This window comes from Malaclemys terrapin, chromosome 2 (assembly GCF_027887155.1).
Source record: "Malaclemys terrapin pileata isolate rMalTer1 chromosome 2, rMalTer1.hap1, whole genome shotgun sequence".
Classification (NCBI taxonomy): domain Eukaryota; kingdom Metazoa; phylum Chordata; order Testudines; family Emydidae; genus Malaclemys; species Malaclemys terrapin.
The window spans coordinates 86,898,001-86,917,146 of record NC_071506.1 but is presented as its reverse complement, the minus strand read 5'-3'; the positions used below and the strand labels follow the sequence as shown (position 1 = coordinate 86,917,146).

The 19,146-nt window shown below is 39.6% G+C and overlaps 1 protein-coding gene across 9 annotated transcripts in view; it reads right to left on the bottom strand.

Annotated features, from left to right (window-relative positions):
• Positions 1-19,146, bottom strand: part of PTPRM (protein tyrosine phosphatase receptor type M) — a 691,593-nt gene that overhangs the window by 287,804 nt on the left and 384,643 nt on the right. For all 9 annotated transcript variants that reach the window (XM_054018880.1, XM_054018881.1, XM_054018883.1 and 6 more), the window contains exon 8: positions 4,728-5,036. In XM_054018880.1, coding sequence (XP_053874855.1) covers positions 4,728-5,036 — 309 coding nt within the window. The remainder of the gene's footprint in view (positions 1-4,727; positions 5,037-19,146) is intronic.

Sequence of the window (19,146 nt, the reverse complement as noted above, 5' to 3'; positions counted from 1 at the left end):
GAAAAAAGTACTATTTTGGAAAGTAGCATATAGAGATGCTCAAACTAACATTTACATTCTCTAGGCATGATACCAGTTCATCAGGTTTCAATCCCCTGTTGAGTATAACAGTTTACATGCTGCAGGTATAAATACTCTTTGGCAAATTGTTAAACAGATCCTGTGCAACCCTTTTCTCTTCTCTCTTTCTCCCCGGCTATAACAGGTGTATAACAGATTACGTGCCTGTTAGGAAATAACAGTCACTATCTCTTCCCCATAGAACGAAGCTAACATTATCAATGAGGTTTTCAACTGTTAATGGATACAGCTGTTAAGGAAGAAGTACAAACATATGTGCCACTTGCAGAACACTAGTCTAAAACAGAGAAATAGCAGGGAACATAACGCTTTTCCAGTAAAATATCATTGATGAAAAAGGTGGGGAATTTGGCTTTTTTGCTAGGATTTAAGTGAAGTGTCTTGTTTACAAGTCAATATTCAGTACCTCTTCCTTAGCCACTATCCTACAAATTTCCTAAACTAGAAATATATGAAACACTCACCTATAACATATATAAATATACTGAGGTATAAGGCACTGTTGTAGTAGATTAAGGTACTGTAATTAGCCTGTATAAGGGCTACAGTGTCACACATGGTATTTGGACAACGATGCTGGCTGTCATTAGGACTGAAGCCTTACAATAGAGTGGGCAGTAGGAAACAGTGATGAAGACAATCTTAAGGCCTCTTATTGCATGAGACACCCAAGACTGAAGAATCAGCATTATCAGAAGTGTCAGGTATCTAATATTGCCTCCTCCTACCTCTGCAGCAGTTTGCTTTCTCACACTCACCTTAGTAGAACCCCTAGAACACAGTATTCCGAGCAGGAAAATGCACACTGAGTATACACACTCCTCTATGTAGCACAAGGATCCAGAGTCCAACCTAAGTAGCTGTGCCAGGCACTGACCAGATACATGAGGACAGAAGGTGGAGGCTATGTACCCAATGATTGAAATTTTTTTCTCAGTCTTCCCTAACGGGGAAATAATGGGATAATTTGTTTAGCAATGAATCCCTTAACTCCTCCCCTTGCATGGTCTAGCTATTCACTAACCCCTCCCATCCCTGCACACTGCCAGACTGGAAGCTTGTGTGGAACAGGACTCCACTCCGTGCAGGCTACCCCATGCTTCCTCAAATCCATCCCTTACACAGAAGAACTGTTCAGGTTCTGCTGCCAAGATGGACTCTGAGGCCACAGAAGAAGGTTTCTCAATTTGCTTGCCCCTATATGATATGAACTGGCAAGACAACATCTATATAATGCTGACTTCAGTATAGGCAGCTCACTATCTGAAGCCTGTTCACAAAGTGGAGGCAATTTGGAGAACAGCACCAACACTGATTAAGATCTGGAGTCAAAGTGATTGGGGAAAGAGATGAGAACTAACCATAGCTTGGCTAAATTACGAGTAAGGAAAATCAGTATGACCACCATCTACAAATGTCTGAAGGATGTAAACCCTAAGGAGAGGGATAAATTATGTTTTGGGGAGTTAATTAAGAGTAATGGGATTAAAGGAAGAAAAGGAAAATTTGAGATGACCCTATTTCATAATTAATTATATTAGACGGCAGAAGTCATTTCCATTGGGTCATTTAAAACTGAATCTGACTAAAAAATACACTGTTAAGGAATGGTCCCGTATTGTCAGAAAGATGGACTAGAGGAGTATGTCTTTTCTAAGAGCTTGTCCATATGGCGAGTTAGTGCATGGCAAGCCACAGTGTGAATGTATAGAGCACTAGTTTACAATGCACTAAGTCGAGGAGTGAACCCTGGTGCCACATAATAAAAGTTTCATAGTGCACTCTGACATAGTGCTGTTGCAGAGGGCACTATGGAACTTTTAGTGTGCAGTAACAGGGTCCACACGGCACCTTAATGCACAGCAGGTTACAGTGGCTTGCCACACAGTCTCCGTGGACAAGCCCTAACTCCAATTTCTATGACGTGCATGACTCTTTGTAAATTGAAAATTATTAGGTATTGGAACATGACTACTTTTGCAAGGTAAAAACTTGCTCCTTTACTTCAATCTGCGGGTGCATGTCAAAATATCTTGCAAAATCAACATGCATGGCACAGTGTAATTCAGTGTAGATACAAACCTTTCTTCTACGCCTTCTTTTCAATAAGTTATTTGTAATAGAAAATCAAAGAGTGCTGAACCTTGTCAAATAACACGTTAAATAACATGATGTAAAAATGGCTGCCTAAGAAAAAGGGCCATTTCATCCTTAAATTAAAGGCGTCTCTCTTTCTAGTCTCTTTTTGGAGCACGGGTAAATGTACCTAAAAGAAAAAGGAGTGTGTTCTTTGCAATTACGGTAGATCCAATCTCCAAGTTTTTCCAGAACAATTTCTAGGATCTGGGCTTTTATGGGCTATTCTATATCATGGTTATTGTACATTTTGAACAGGAGTACTTGTGGCACCTTAGAGACTAACAAATTTATTAGAGCATAAGCTTTCGTGGACTACAGCCCACTTCTTCGGATGCATATAGAATGGAACATATATTGAGGAGATATATATACACACATACAGAGAGCATGAACAGGTGGGAGTTGTCTTACCAACTCTGAGAGGCCAATTAAGTAAGAGAAAAAAAACTTTTGAAGTGATAATCAAGCTAGCCCAGTACAGACAGGTTGATAAGATTACATGTACATTTTGAAACGGTTTAAATTCTGTTTCCTCCAGTTCCTGTCTTTGCTGAGACATGCAGCAGTCAATAAACAGCATGGTGTTTTGGCTTTTTGAGGAGGGGGCAGAAGAGGTTTGGAATAAATTAGTAGGGATGGGGTCTTGGTTTTTAGGTTTAAGGAATTACCTTGATCTACACAAACACTAAAACTTTCCTGACATAATTACCGATATATATGTTTTTGATTTGGTTTTGTAGGATCTGAACCTTTCAGTCTTCTGCTATTGTTGTTTCTAACTAAGAATATTTGGAAATAGCAAATATATGTTATTTTTTGGTCTTCATAATATGTAAAGTATCCTGACTGCAAGAAAAAAAGGGGCTTTACTTCAAGACAACAGAGTAATTCATCCCTGAACAGCCACGTTCTCTTGAGAAATAAGAGGACTTTTGCAATTCTGCAGTGAACAACTGATTGGCCAGAAAAAATGTTTTAGTGTTCCTCTGTTAAAAGGCAAGCTATTCATGTAAATGGAAATACGGGAAACAATCATGTGTCTCTTTTAAAAATGCACCACAGAGCAGTACAATGATAATGATTTGGGCTAATGATATTCCTTGTTGCATTACGGATGGATTTATACAGAGTAGCTACTGGAGCTTACTGCAAATGTCTATTGATCTCTCTCTCTATGCATTTTAGGGCCATGTTTTTAGAACTGTATTTGCAAAAATGCATGCACAAATACTATAACAACAAATATAGTCATGATAATTGCAGTCCTCATATGACACCAATGATTAAAAGAACTGGCCGAAAAGCTCTCTCAACCTTCGGTGTTGATTTTTAACAAGCCTTGGAACACTGGGTAAGTTCTAGAGAACTGGAAATCAGTAAATGTTATATTAATACCTAAGAAAGGTAAACTGAATGATCTGGATAACTATAGGCTGGTAAATCCTGGGCAAATCACAGAATGGCTGATATGGGACACAATCAGTAAAGAATTAAAGAATGTTACATAATTAATGCCAATCAACACAGTTTAATGGGAAATAGGGCTTGTCAAACAAACTTGATACAAGTTTTGATGAGATAAGTAGTTTGGTTGATAGAGATAACTGTTGACAGAATATACGTAGAATGTCATGTGCCTTTCATAAGTCTGATTTAAAAAATAGCACTATACAAAATCAGTGTAGCATACATTGAATAGCTAAAAACTGGTTAATTGATAGATCTCAAAAATTAATTGTAAATGGGAAATGACTGTTAAATAAGGGTGCTTCCAATGGAGTCTTATAGGTATCTGTTTCTGACCCAATGCAATAACTGTTTGTAATATTTATAATCTCAAAAAAAATTAAAAATCATTGCATTAAAAATTTGCAGATGGCACACAAATTAATTGTGTGGTAAATAATGAAAGGACAGATCAGTTATACAAAGCTTTCTGGGTCACTTTCCAAATCGCATTTTAATAGAGCCAAAACCAAGGTTATACATCTAGGAACAAACAATGCAGGTCACACTTACAGGGTGCAAAACTGTATCCTGGAGTACGGTGACACTGAAAAGAATGTAGGAGTTATGGTGGATAACAGCTGAACATGAGCTGCCAGTAGCATGCTGGAGCAAAGAGAATTAATGCAATCCCTGGATGCAAGCAGGGTAATATCAAGTAGGATTAAGAAGATGCTATTACCTCTGCTCAGAGCATTATCAAGACTGTTATGTCCAATTCTGGTGTCTACATTTCAAAGAGGATGTTGAAAAATTGGAAAGTGTTCAGAAAAGAGTTTCAAAAATTATTTTGAGATCTGGAGAACATTCCTTATAATGAGACAAGAAAATCTCTTTAGTTTATTAAATAGAAGGTAGAGAATTGACTTGACCATAAGTGCCCACATGGAAGAGATTTCTGATAGTAATCTAGCAAAAAAGGGCATAATGAGATCTAATGGTTGGAAGCTGAATATATTTTTTTAATATATTTGTTCAAAGTAGTAAATGTAAAAACTCACCATCTTCATCAGTTTGTACTACAAGTTCTTGGCTTTCTTTTCGTCCTTCCGGATTCATGAGAACCAGTTTTACACTGACGTTTGTGTAGGGTGACAGATTGGTAATCGTGTGCTGCGGGTGTGAACTTTCCGTATCCCAGCTTACTTCCTCTCTGACTTGCTCTTGTCCTCCAGCTTGGTAGCGGTAATGGACTGTGAGGTTATACCGATGGCAACGTGTTACATTATATCCAAATGGCTCCCAACGAATAATGATTTGCCGGGATTTGATCTCCACAACCTCTAGTTTTCGTGGCCCACGCATGGGATCTGTAAAAATATCCATATGATTGTGATGTACTATTTGTGCATATTACTGTCTAAGAGAAGAAACTGTTACACAGTTCTGTATTATATCCTTGTGAATATACACACACCGCTAGGATAGTGTGAAAGGAAAATAAAAACAGATTTGATTATTATATTTTGATTTTTTTAAATCAGAGCAATCATTGATCACAGAAGGGAGAAGTATCTTTGATAAAGAAAACAAGAGAAGATACAATACAAGACAGATAAAAAGAGAGAGTATAACGAAAACCTTTAAATATATGTTTAAATGAAAAGATGAAAATTGAGAAACAAATGTTAATAAAGAACCTCTATGATGTCAAATTGCCTTTACAGAATTTAGAAGTATGTTAGTTAATACATTCACTTTCTTATATTTGTGCTAGCACTTTTAAAGTAAGAAAGACATTGAAAAGTAAAGCAAATATATAAAGCAGAAGGTAATTTTAAAGGGAAACTTTCCAGTAAATGACAAACTTCTCCCTAAGGAGAGTTTTTAATACAGAAAAACATTGATTTTTAAAAGTAATTTCTTTATTCATCTCTCTTTTTTTCAATCAGTTAGACAGAATGCAATTAATCAACAAGCAATCCAGTTAGGACCCGAAGCAAATACTCCTAGTTCTTGCAAATATGCCATAGTTTCTTTAATGATCACAAGGAGTCAAGGCTTTGGTTTTATATCTCATCCAAAAGATGGTAAATCAAGCAGCACAAGATACCATTTTAGGACATTTGTTCAGTAAAGATTCAGAGGGAAAACATGAAACCTGAGTCACACACCTGGGTTTTCTCTTGGGTCTCCAAACCAACGTCTGGACAAGAGCAACCCTCTGATCTGATAACCTTCTGATCTGATAAGATCATAGCCCAGGGATATATGGCTGCATGCAAAGCAGAGGAAGACTAGCTGCTACTTGATCAAAGGATGCTGCTTAGAGAATCAACACTCTCTCCACTCACACTGGCACAAGCAATGAGAGACTGGGATGGGAAATGAACCCAAATTTCCATCACAGAACAGCACTATGTTGGCCTCCATTTGCCCTGCATTTTTAGTGAATTAACTATGTATGCAAAACACGTCATTAGTGGAGCTATTACACATATTTAGCAATAATCTTTTTTTTCATATTGGAGCCCTCAACAAGATTAAAGCCAATGTCTAGCTTTATCTATTGCTTCACTAGTTAAATGCTCAGAAGAGTTTTAATGAGCTAGAAACCTCTCATACATAAACAAATTAATATGCATCTTCCCCCTCTTATGTTTATTAATCAACATGTCTTCACCAAGAATGTTCTAAACACTTTCCTCAAAATTTCATCACTTTTACCTGTTAATAAGATCCCTGCATTCTAAATATATTTCTTTAAAGATATTATTCATCTCTACCTTAACTCCTTCAAGAAAAGGTGTTAAGATATTGCATGCTCTCTGTATAACCTACAAAGATCTTAATGTTTTTTCCTTCGTGCTTTTTATTGCTGTGAAAAAATAGATAACCCCTGCTTCCTTTAAATCTTTCAGATATTCATTTATTAATTGTTGATGAACTACATAGTTTTGACTAGCTTTGCAGAATATTTTTTAATGTAGCCAATAAGTTTCACATTGCATTTGTTATCTGGCAACCAGACACCAGAATGATTTTAACTAAATAATACATTACCCCACATCCAGTGATTAGACTCTTTGGGCCAAATCCTCAGTTGGTGTAACCTGGTATGACTCCATTCACTTCACTCAGTGACTAAGGTCATTTACTCCAGCTGTGAATTTGGACCACTGGGTTTAAGTTTTGTATGCTACCACATTAAGACTAGTGAGAAATAACCCTCCCTCACCCCCTCAAAAATCAGTGTGGATAAGGCCCCAACATTTTGCTAAACTTTTATGTCTACACAATTTAGCCAGAAATCTCCTGAGAAAAGGTGCTCTTCTCTTAATTCCTATCTCAATTTCCAGCATTTTGATTCAGATTGAGCTGGGAATACTGAAAGAACAGCATTTCTTCTGACATTTTGGAACTTCCACTGCCATTTGTGGTTGGAACCAACTAAGTGTACACAATACATATGAAAAACTAGAAGAAAATGCTGATTAGAACTTTTTGAACTCCAAAGGAAACTAGGGTTTGATTTCACTTTGTGTTTTAAACCCAAAAGTCAGGTCAATTTTTTCCACTGTTAACTAAAATATGGACCAGTATACAGTGGTCAAAGGAAACAGCTACTCTATCAAGATCCAAAATAGTTCAGCACCAACAGGTACGTGCGAAGCTAATCTGGAAGTGCCTTACCTTGTATATACCTATAGTAACATTTTCATTTATATGGTACTAACACCTAAAGCACAGCACATGGCTTCTAATAATGTGGAAGTGTGTTCACTTGATCCTTTGGATATCTGAAGTGAAATATATTCAGGGTACTAGGAGAATGACTGATGCACCCTGGTGCAGTAACGCAAGAGGAATCAGGGTATGAATTTTGCTGCTATTTTGTAAAACTGAGATTCAACTTAACTAAGATTTTATGATAATCATACCTTGTTTTAGTTTTCAATGGGATTTTTACATTCACTCTTTCTGATGGGTCAATTCCCAACTTTAAATGAAGTGAAACAGCACAAATTGGAAATTCAGTAGTGACATTTGCTTTTGTGCTCTTGAGAGCTGCACTGATGATCCCTGCAGCTCATGAAGGCCATTGTCCTAGAACTACACTGTATTGCATAAATTGGCAACGTCATAATTCACAGTGCTAATCAGAATTCAAACCACATTTCTTAGACTAGAAGACAAATACAGTATTTCCAACATAAGGTTTACATGCCATTACCATAATTTTATATGCAACATACAAATCTCATAGGGTTAGGTAATAGGGTAATTAATTATATTGTCACAAATGGAAGACTACAACTAATGGCTAAACATTTGTTTTCTTTGCACTTGGTAAAACTCTTCTTGTGGCGATTACAGTGCTAGACCCTTCTACTCACACTGCAGCTCCCTGGATGAACTGACATTATGTTGTTCCTCAGTATTCTGGCTATTATGATAGGCCCCATTGGCATGAATCATGAGGCAAGCTGGGACAATCTGGGTCTACTGACTCATGATAAGAGAGTAGGATTGCTTCCCTAAGGAGCGCACTGTCTGTCATGCCTGAAGTTTAGTCAGGTAGTTCTTACCAATTCCCCTGATGGTGCCTGCAGCATTTTTCATACTGCTCTCTTTCTGCCAGTTTCAGCTGGGTATCAAGCAGTGAAGTCTGACAGTTGCAGCTCTGACCTGAGGGACCAGCAAGCCCAGTTCTAGCCCCTGGCACTTTAGCATCCCATTTAATCAGTGATCCTAGCATCTTCTACATTCAGCAGTGTTTTCCTGAGAATATGGAGCAGAAACTGACTGATAGGAGCAATTTCCATTGCAGGTTCAATTCACTGCTCATTTCTCTGGAACTCCAAACGTTACCTCCTATTACACCAACAGCACTTTGTCTGGCTCTACGAAAAGAAGGACAGGAGACTCCTGATATGGATTTAATCAGGACGTAACTTTATTATTAGATGTCTGGGACTACCTGCAGTTAAAAGTGTACATTGCAGCCAACTCCACGTTCATTCAATAGCTATCCAGGGGCTTCCACCAGCCCCCTCTTCATTTTTCATCCAGGTACCCCAGCCATTCATGGCTGGGACCTTACCATCGACTGCCCCACACTTACAAGGTGAGAGTGTCCAAGAGCTTGGGCTGCAACCCAAGCCCGAAAGTCTACCATGAACTTAAGCGGCCCCTTCACCCGAGCACCGCAAGCCTGACTCAGTTGGCACTGGCCAGCAGTGGGGTTTTTATTGCAGTGTAGACATACCCTTAATGTCTCTGTGCCTCAGTTCCCTACCTGTAATATGGGGGAAAAATGAAGCTTCCCTGGGTGTCAGGGTGCTCAGCATAATTTTATGAATCTTAGTATGGCACTCAGATACTAGAATTCTGGGGGTGAGGGAGAAGAGATAAGCAGAGACACACCTTGGTCTTGAATTGATCCTGCAAGCTCCTGCTCACTGTGGCCCTGATCTAGGAACACCCTTAAGCAGGTGCTTATAAACATGGGACAACTCACGTGTTTAACTTGAAGCATATGTTCTAAGGGCTTGCTCTGCAGCACTGAAGCCAATGGGATTTTGCCACTGATTTCAGTGAGATCAGGCTCTTTAGTCCTTTGTAGGATCAGGGCCACATTGTAGCTGTGAAGATGGTTGCTAAGTAGAGATGGAGATTTCGGAATTCTCTTCAGATAAACTCAACAAGTTAAATAAAAAAATTAAAATAAACAGATTCTAATAATAAAAAACTCATACTCTTTACCTTGCATACAGAGATACAATAGGCAGGGGAATATGGTGTATCTCCTGAAACAATTGCTAAAATGTTGCAACTTCTTTCTCTCTTTCTTTCTTACAAAGTCTCAATTATTATGAGGAGTCTCAAACTCTGGTCAACAGCAAGGATTGAATTACTATGTACAATATTTTATCCTTCAGTTCCTCTAATCTGACTTTTTCTAATTTGTACGTGCTTGAAAAGGATGCTGTTTGAAGCTGTTTACAAGCCTGGGAAAATGGTTTCATGAAAGACCACATTCAACTGTGATGGACTGATTGTTATACTGTAATTATTCTTGTGTGTGTTCATCAACAAGACATTTTAAAAAGAGCTTTCCTTTGTTTAAAATAGTACATGATTTAACAGCTCTTACGATGAAACCTGAGTTTTCCCACCCTTTTAATCTGCCAAGGAAGCTCAGACAATGCAGGATGGGAAATGAAATAATGTACCATATCTTTAGCTGGTGTAAACTGGCATCACTTTATTTAGTTCAGTAGAAACACACCACCATTACATGAGCTGAATATCTGGCCATGGGGTTCAATTCTGCAAACTCATGTGATTAGTACTTACAAAAGAAGGCAGTTAAGGATTTGCAGGATCTGGTCATTAATTTGGAAGAATTACTGTTATTTAATCACAGACATCCTATAAGAGGATTTTAATAGTATGGATAGGATGAGTGCTACCTTAAAGAGGTTAATTAGTGTCTTTTATTTTAAGAGATCAGGAACATGAAATGTAGTGTCAGTCTTCTTTGCAAATCACATTTTCCCTTTCTTTTACCTAGGACTATTTTGCCAAAATGTAAAGAACAAAATCTGACAATTCCTCTTTCAAACCTATTTTATCCCCTCTCTGTCTTCACCACTTAACCTTCAGCATGGTTTCTCCAGTTATAAGGATTTCTGTTATTCCATCCCCTATCACTGCTTCTCTGGAAAGTGTGGGCAAGGGATATTACACTGTCCTTCATCTCTATGACATGACCATTCTTCAGTGTTCCCTGACGTGACTTTTAAAGTCTGCTAACAATGCTGAATCTCATATGGTGCAAAAAAGATGGATTGATTTAGCAAAATAAATAGCAGCAGTTACTTGTTTCTTTTTGTTATTCCATAGTATAGTAAAAACTGTTCCCAAATTCACCATTCCAGATAAAGTTGTGTGTCAACAGAACACACCTCCCTGACCCAGCAAATCGTTCTGTATTAGTGAACATATTCTATGACTTTTACCAATCCCATTATTGGGGGCTGCTACATACCTTGATTATGTCAACATTTCCCCACTAGAACACACAAAAATCACTGGGACTCAATCCATAACACAGATGCAAGATCCTCATTTTACTTCTTACACATGCCTATAAAAAGTACTGCTTCAAACATTCTCGCTGCAGAGGTCTAGAAGAAATGCAGTCATCATCCTTTCCTCCTACTTTAATGCCAGGTGCCTCACTTTCACAATGCTCTTGAATGCTCCCCAAAACAGCCTGGGTTCCCTGGGCAGCTCTTACTACTGCCAGGCTCCAGCTTCTGGCCTGGCCAGCACCTCAGGGGGGAGAGGAGGAGCAGGAGGCGAGGCCTTGTGGTGATGAGGGGGCTAAAGAAGATGTGGGCACCACCCCTGAATAGGGTTACCATACGTCCGGATTTTCCTGGACATGTCCGGCTTTTTGGGCCTCAAATCCCCGTCCGGGAGGAAACCCCAAAAAGCCGGACATGTCCGGGAAAATAGGGAGGGAGGGCCTGGGGGTGCTCGGCCAGGGGCCAGCGGTGCGGGGCCGGGGGTGCTCGGCCGGGGACCAGCGCCCCAGGGCCCGGCACCCCAGGGCCCGAGCTGAGCCGGGCGGGAGACGCCGGGGCCAGAGCCTCTTGGTCTAGGCCGGCCGGCTGCCAGAGGAAGCCGCTCGGCCAGGGGGGCTGGACTGGGCGGTGCCCCACCCCTCCCCAGCTTACCTGCTGCCTCCCTGTTTCAGGCTTCCCGCGAACATTTGATTCGCGGGAAGCAGGGGAGGGGGAGGAGCAGGGGGCGGAGCGTTTAGGGGAGGGGGCAAAGTTGGGGCGGGGACTTTGGGGAAGGGGCGGAGTTGGGGCAGGGCTGGGGGCGGGGAAGAGGCGGAGTTGGGGCAGGGCCGGGGCCCCATGGAGTGTCCTCCTTTTTTAAAATTAAAATATGGTAACCCTACCCCTGAGCCTCGTGCAGTTGTGGAGCGGCGCCACACGGAATCTGGGACAAACACTGTTCCAGAGTCATTCAGACCGGGACTTGAACTCTGCATTTTGGGACTGTCCTGCCCAATTCAGGATGGGTGGTCACCCTACTGAGAGGAGGCCTGTGTTATGGGAGCATCCCTCTCTGCTAGGGATTCTTACCACATTTGGGGAGGTAGGGACTCACTAAGGAATCATTCCCATACACAGAGCTATACCAACACCTTTATTAGCATGGACAGAAGCCCCGTGGTCATTGGGAAAACAAATGAACAAACTAGTTAATGGGAGTATGGCGTAAATCAAAAATGCTGCAAAGGAACTCTCCCTTCATCAGTCATAAACAGTCTTGACAGTTCCTCCAGCCTTGGCTCCTCAGCCCTCGATTAGGGCACCTCCTTCCTTTAGAGCAGTGGCTGATGCTAACGTGCAGGGCAGCCTCATAAGGACTACATGCTCAGGCTTCTCCCTGGGCCACTGCCCCATCTCCAAGCTCAGACTCTTGTCCTGCTTTGTCCTTGTAGCAGGAGCACTGCTCTCACTCTTCCTGCAACCCACACAATCCCTTCTCAAAACGGCAATCCCATCCTCCAGTTGGAATAGAGTTGGCAGCCGGAAGCTGGGGTGGGATTTCCTGCCAAATCTCTAGCTGACCAGGGCTCTGTGGGAACACAGGCCAGCTCCTCTTGTCTGCCCATCCCATAGCTAACGAGGGCAGCCTTCGCAACACTGCTGCTGATGTGGGGACTCTATGCTGGGGAGCCAGAGATCCCTGCAATATATTCCTACATCTGCCACCGAAATGATCTACAAACTTCACTTAGTTATACCCCTACTACACTGTATGATGTAACTACACATGATTACTCCTAGTTTATATATAAGGAAACGGGGGCTCAGAGATACTAAATGATTTGCTCAAGGTCACAAAGCATCACAGTTTCAGAACAAGGATTAGAAACCTCTCCCCACCAGAATTGAGCACCCCACGTAGGCTTCTTTCAGTACATACTGGCCAGTCCCAAAATCTGGGGATAGAAAGTGTGGCAAAATACAAACTTGTGGCTCAGCCAAACTAACTGAAAAAATAAATAAAATTCATAAAATAAGAGCCAACTGGAATCTTCACTCATTATGCCTGAGAACTGACCTTTGAGATTTGAAAGAGTTTGAACAAAAAAGTTTTAAAAACTTTTATTATCACATGGTTCTGCAACTCTTTTCTCCATCCGGGACCAGAAGCATTAATGAAGACATACCACAAGGAGGACTCTTCTTGACGTATGTTTAGCTTGGCCAGAAGCTGGAAGTCCAGGAAATCTGATGACAGAATCCTGGTCTCCCCAATATGTCTAGCCATGTATAGAAGGCCCATTAGAGATACATAATAAGCATGCAAGCTTTTGAGATTGCCCTTTACTGACAAAAAACAGATGTTATATCTGAATGGAGCTATCTAATAATATACCACCAAAATTGCTCAATACAGAGAAACATGAAAGTGTGAAAAAATCCCAGCAAGAAACAGCTTTTCTAACCTTTTTCATCTCACATCCTCCAATTCATGGCTGCACATACCCCTGAGGCATGTGTCCTCCAGGCTGAAATTTGCAGTCGTAAAATATTGGTGTAATCATCAATAATTCCCTTTTTAAGTCAGCAGTATTTTCATATATGTTCTTCCATCAGACATCTACTGAGTTGTTGAGGACTTTTTAGTCTATGGTAGAATTTAAATATGAACCAAAGCCAAGTGACTCTAATATTTATTTTGTTATTGCCATTGTATAGTGATATTTTCGAGAGTGACTCATTTAAATTCTAATGTATTTTAATAAAGAATGAAAGAAAAACATCATTCAATATATTTTTCTTAAATTACCTCCATTGCTTGATTGCTCCTCTACAATCAAAATCAGGTTTTAACTATGCCTGATACAAACAAGATTACATTTTGAATCTGTAACAGAGAATTTAGCTGCTTGTTTAAAATGACATACCTAGCTATTCAGTAATCACTTTATAATAACCCCTTTCATTTCCAAATCTACTTAGACATCAGCCAGTAGTGAGGAGAATGCTGCAGTGGTTTTTACAAGTACACATTAGTTTTACATTTCATGACAAGCTAATTCTAGAGAGTTCGAATGACAGACAAGCATGTGCTCTTATGGTTTTTTTTTCTTTTGCTTGAAGGAAACAGGCGTCTAACTGATAAATGAAAAATAAAGGAGTGCAGACATATACTTTTCACTTCACACGTATGTCAGTGACAATTTACCCCAAATGCACCCTGGTGCCATGGTGAATATGCAAATCGACAAGAAATAAAAAGGCTCTGATAATTCTCTCTCAGCTCAAATTAGGAAGAACTAATACGGCACAAAGGCGACTCCACTGCTCAAGAACATACTGACATAGTATGACTGTGAAGTCTTCAGTAGAGATTTGGCTCAGGTAAACTGCCATAGACTCATTGAAATCAATGGAGCTATGTTGAGTTACACTAGCTGAGGATCTGGCCCTTTGGGTCAAACTCTGTTGACTGACAAATACTGATGCTGACACTCTGGGTTAAGGCATTTGGCAAAATGTGTAAGCAGCTAGAAATAAAGAAACAACCATTCAAGTTATACCAGAGATAATGCGGGCCTTGAGTCCATAATTATGAAAGCCATTCAGGCCCTGCCATTGTGCACTCATTAGGCACACATCTTTAAACTCACCACATGTTAAGGAATACTGAGAACACTCATGGGCCAGCATACACCGTTTTATAAAGCTCATATTTCACCATCCACAGTGCACAGTAAGATGGAAATGGCTCATACATACTTATCCTATTGGATGATATGGACACTAACAGTATAAAAATCAACATGCAATATTGCACTCCCAATTAAACAACAGAAAAACTTGATTTCAATAAATTATTACAGCAGTGATTGTTTGGTGGGGGGAGGGAGGGGTTAAACTTTAAGGTACAACATTTCAGATTACTATGAAAATCACCTGGAACAAATTATAAACACTGGTGTAAATGACTTTGGCTTTTGGCTGTGCAGAGGCACAGAGGTTGTTTATTATGTTGTGCAAAAATAAATGGGAGAGGCTTCTTTCATAGATCAGTCAGAAGATGATGTAGCAGGGTGTTCTAGCTATCACTGCAGTCTGTTGCTACCGACAAACTAAATTAATTCAGAGCTGTTATCCACAGCAATGTTACTTAAATTGGGGATTTAAGACAGGACTTCATTGAACCTAAGTGACAGGACTGCATGGTCATATAAATCCATGTAAAAGAGAAAATGCCACCAATTAATGCTACTCATATAGGAAGAATATTTAAAATTTTTCTAATCTAATATGTGCAATCAACCTTAACCAAGAGATATAGCATGAAATCAGCCTTGACAAATAACTCTCAAATGGATAAAACTGATAAATGAATAGGATTCTCTGGCTCAACTGATAAAAGAAACTTTTGGCTTTAAAATACATATGTCGCAAGTGAACAAAACATTCTTTCTTTCCCTACTATGTAATTACATATGAACTGTTTTAAGCATCTAGATACAAGATAAAATGAAAGAGAATTACTGTAGGATTCAGAAAATGCAAGATTAAAAATAACTTTTCCATTCACTACACAGCAAAAGCTCTTTCCCCACAACTACTTACATTTTCATTTATTTATTTATTGGCGATTAAGAGCTTCTGAGACTCAGGGCCTTAAGGTTCCCTTACACTTTACACCTTTTGCCTCCCCCCCCATCTCATCCTCTGGGAGGGCTGGACTTTTCTTCTGGAGCCTATCAACAAGGAGCATACATTTGCCAGGGAGTTACTAGCTATCGAATAATGAAAGGTGGTATCCCACCCCTCATCCCAAGACTACCACTAGGAGGACATTGTCTTTGGAGTATGCTGAGCCCCTAACAAAACTGGGAGTAAGACTATGATCTGAACTGTTGAACTCTGGCTCCTCACTCAGGCCTGCTCATTTGATAAGAGTATTTTTTTTGCATTTTTATAAAAACATGTATTTTTGCTATTTTAGCTGGAATATTTACAATGCTTAGGCTGCTTCAATTAACTTAAATTTTAAATAAAATTAACATGAACATTGATTCCTTTTAAAACTATTTTTTAATTTTCTTCCCTTCTCTTCTGTGTATAGACCACTTCTTATGAAAGAGAGCCCTTGTAGATCATTTTCCCCATCCCATTACTAGCGCAGCATTGCTGACTCTAAGGAGTCAAAAATCATGCATCGGGCCTTGACAAATCATTCTAGCTTAAAAATAATGAACTTTTAAAAATAATTACATGTTGGGTTTGGGGATTTTTTTTTGCCTTCTGGTGATTGAGCCTTTAAGGGGTCACGTTTTCAAGATTTTCTCCACAACCCTGGTGGCTAGAAACTTTCTTCTTTAAAATAATGGAAGTTGAGATTCCCATATAATCACATCACTCTAGGGGTATTTCTACATTGCAATAAGAAACCCGCGTCACTGCCAAAGCTGGCCTGGGTCAACCAATTCACACTTGCGGGCCTCAGGACTAAAAATTACAGTGTAGACGTTTGGGCATGGACGGCAACCCAGGCTCGGACTCCCAGCAAGTGGGGTGGGTCTCAGAGCCTGGGCTCCAGTCTGACCCCAACCGTCTACACTGGTATTTTTAGCCCTGCTGCCTGATCCCTGTGAGCTGGAGTCAATTGACCGGCTCTGAGACTCAGTGCCATGGGATTTTTATTGGAGTGTTTGACGTACCCTAGGAGTTAGGACTTGAAGAAAAACACCAAAATACTAAGACTCATGGTAAAATGGTGAGAGTTGGTAATATTAAAATAGTGTTCACAAAAGAACGTGAGGACAGATGAAAATATGCTTGCTTTCATGTGATGTGTGTCACTAGTTGGGTAATGCCCTTCTTGTCTTGAACCTGTGTTATTGCCTCTCTATTGGTGTAAGATTAATATTTATTTAGACCAATTATTCCCTTGTTGCCTGAAACCTCCCCTGCTCAAATCTCTACAGGTCACACTGCAGTTGGCTATGTTTTCTCCCTTCCAAATTTAGTGTTGTCAAATAAATTGAACAATGGTTAGATTTATTCTAGAACCACACCTGACAGAGAAAGACATGAAGCAGCAATAGAAGACTCAGAAAAGCGGGGGTGAATGGGGATACACTCAGTTGGTGAAAGAAAAAATGTACCTGGAAGACTCAAAAGAGGAAAGAAGCCAGGTCTGGGTTACAGTTAGCAGGAAGTTTAATAGCTTGAAGACTGACAGATGCTTGACCATCATGATAAAAGCAGCCCTGGGTTGACCACAAGCCCTGCATAGTTTGACGGAAAGGTGGAAGGGGAGACTAGTGCACAGCCACCAAGGTTTGACTGGTGGAGTGGAGCTACTGGACTGTATATGAAAGCGGTTACATAATGCTGGCAACTGTCTGCTTGTATCATCAGTGACCCATGATCCAAAGTCCATTAAACTCTGTTTTTCTCAGTTGAACTAAACTAATGGAAAGTAATTGCTACTCAGGAAAAGGCCACTTATGAAGTAATACAAAAACAAACACTTCACAGAAGGGGCTATTTTTATATTGCTCTATTTTCAACTTATACATTGCTGACATCTGTTGCAAATGAATTTTTTTTCTTCTGCTAGAAGAGGTTTCTGGCCTGCCTGCGTAGGATATGTATGCAAAAATCATCCAGGCAAGAACTTCAAGATAACTTCTACAAATCTGTCAGGTGTAGTTTTGGAGTAAATCCAACCATTGTTGAAATTTTACAGCATTTATTCATTAAGGCCTAGCATTCCTCTCATAAACCTGGAAGGACAATTTTGTATATTAAGATACAGGACTGGGAAGCACAAGGCCTGATTCTTTCCCCCCAAGCTATGCAACAGCCCTGCCATATTTGGGAAATCACTTAATCAGTCAGTGCCTCAGTTTCCTTATCTGTAGAAAGGGGATAAAATCTACCTACGCTATAGGGGAACTGAGAGAGTAAGTTAACATGTTTGTAAAGAGCACTGAAATCTTTAGATATAAGACAATATAGATGTGCAAAATATAACACTTTAATATTTAATAAATATTATTTATACATACTCTATAAATAACACACATTTGTCTGAAATACAAACCTGTCAGATCATGAGCTGCAACTGAGTAGTACCTAGTGCAGACCAGGAGGGAGGTGGGCATAGGGTGGCATCCAGTGAAGATCAAAGCAATCTGAAGGCTGCTCTAAACTTTGCTGGTTGCCAGCAATCCCAAGAGGCCTTTCTGGCTGCTTCAGGTCATTGTGAGGGGTATCCTGGCTATGTGCCCTTTTTATCCAGCAATAACCACAGCTCTGCAGGTGTAGGAACCACTAAGGAGACTCTATATCAGGGGTCAGCAACCTCTGCTCTATATCATCTGGGGATTCCTCTCTACAGAGAGAAATTCCGAAGTGGCTGGATCAGACAGCTTTGTGCCACAGAGTGGCCAAGGATTTGGCCTATGATTTTTAAGAATTAAATTAAAGTAAGATATCCAATATAAAGCAAAGGGGGGAAAAGTGTAATTTGTGAGTAAGTATTTCATGTGAAACTGCACACAGTATGTACTGAAATTCCTGCTTGTGCAATATTGTACTTAAGCTCTTATTTGTAAGGCAAAATTTAGTCATAGCTTCAAAGATGGGGGCGGGGGGGGAATGTGACTAGAAAAGTTTTAGCTTTTACATTTGTAAAATGGTTTCAGAATACCCTATTATGGTCTTGCATCATGATGATGATGCTTGTTTTTCTTCTCAGCAATTTATGTGCATGTAAGAATGGTGTAACTGGATTTAGTACACACATGCACACAAAGTCTAGTTATTAGTATAATATACAGCCAACATGAACTTGATGTTTTTGGACAACCTATCAACTGCTTTATGAAAAAAAGAAGCTTTAAAAATCTGCTATTAGGAAAAATACATCTTTAAAAAAATTACATTTGCAGGAATAAATAATTTCATAGAGCTACATTTCACCATAAATTTGACTATGATATTTATAATATCATTTTGCTAATAATCAATGGAGAAAACCTTACCCTATATATTTATTGGGATTTTATAAACATTAATTGCTCGTCTTACTCTCTAAAGTTACTCATTCTGACATTTACTTTGTTATATGAATTCTGAACTATATTAACTCTGTTCAGTCTGTGTAGCAGAATATATCATTTGAAACCATTACAAATCTGATTGCTTCAAGTATAGAAAGTATTTACACATCTAATATTGACAATGGTGAACAAAATGATAACTACAATTTTGACTACTGTCTCAACACCATAGTTGGTTTCAAGATATGTAATGCTATATAAATATGTGCAACCATCATTATTTGGATGAAGAGGCAATTACTCACCTTATGCAGTAACGATGGTTCTTCGAGATGTGTGTCCCTATGGGT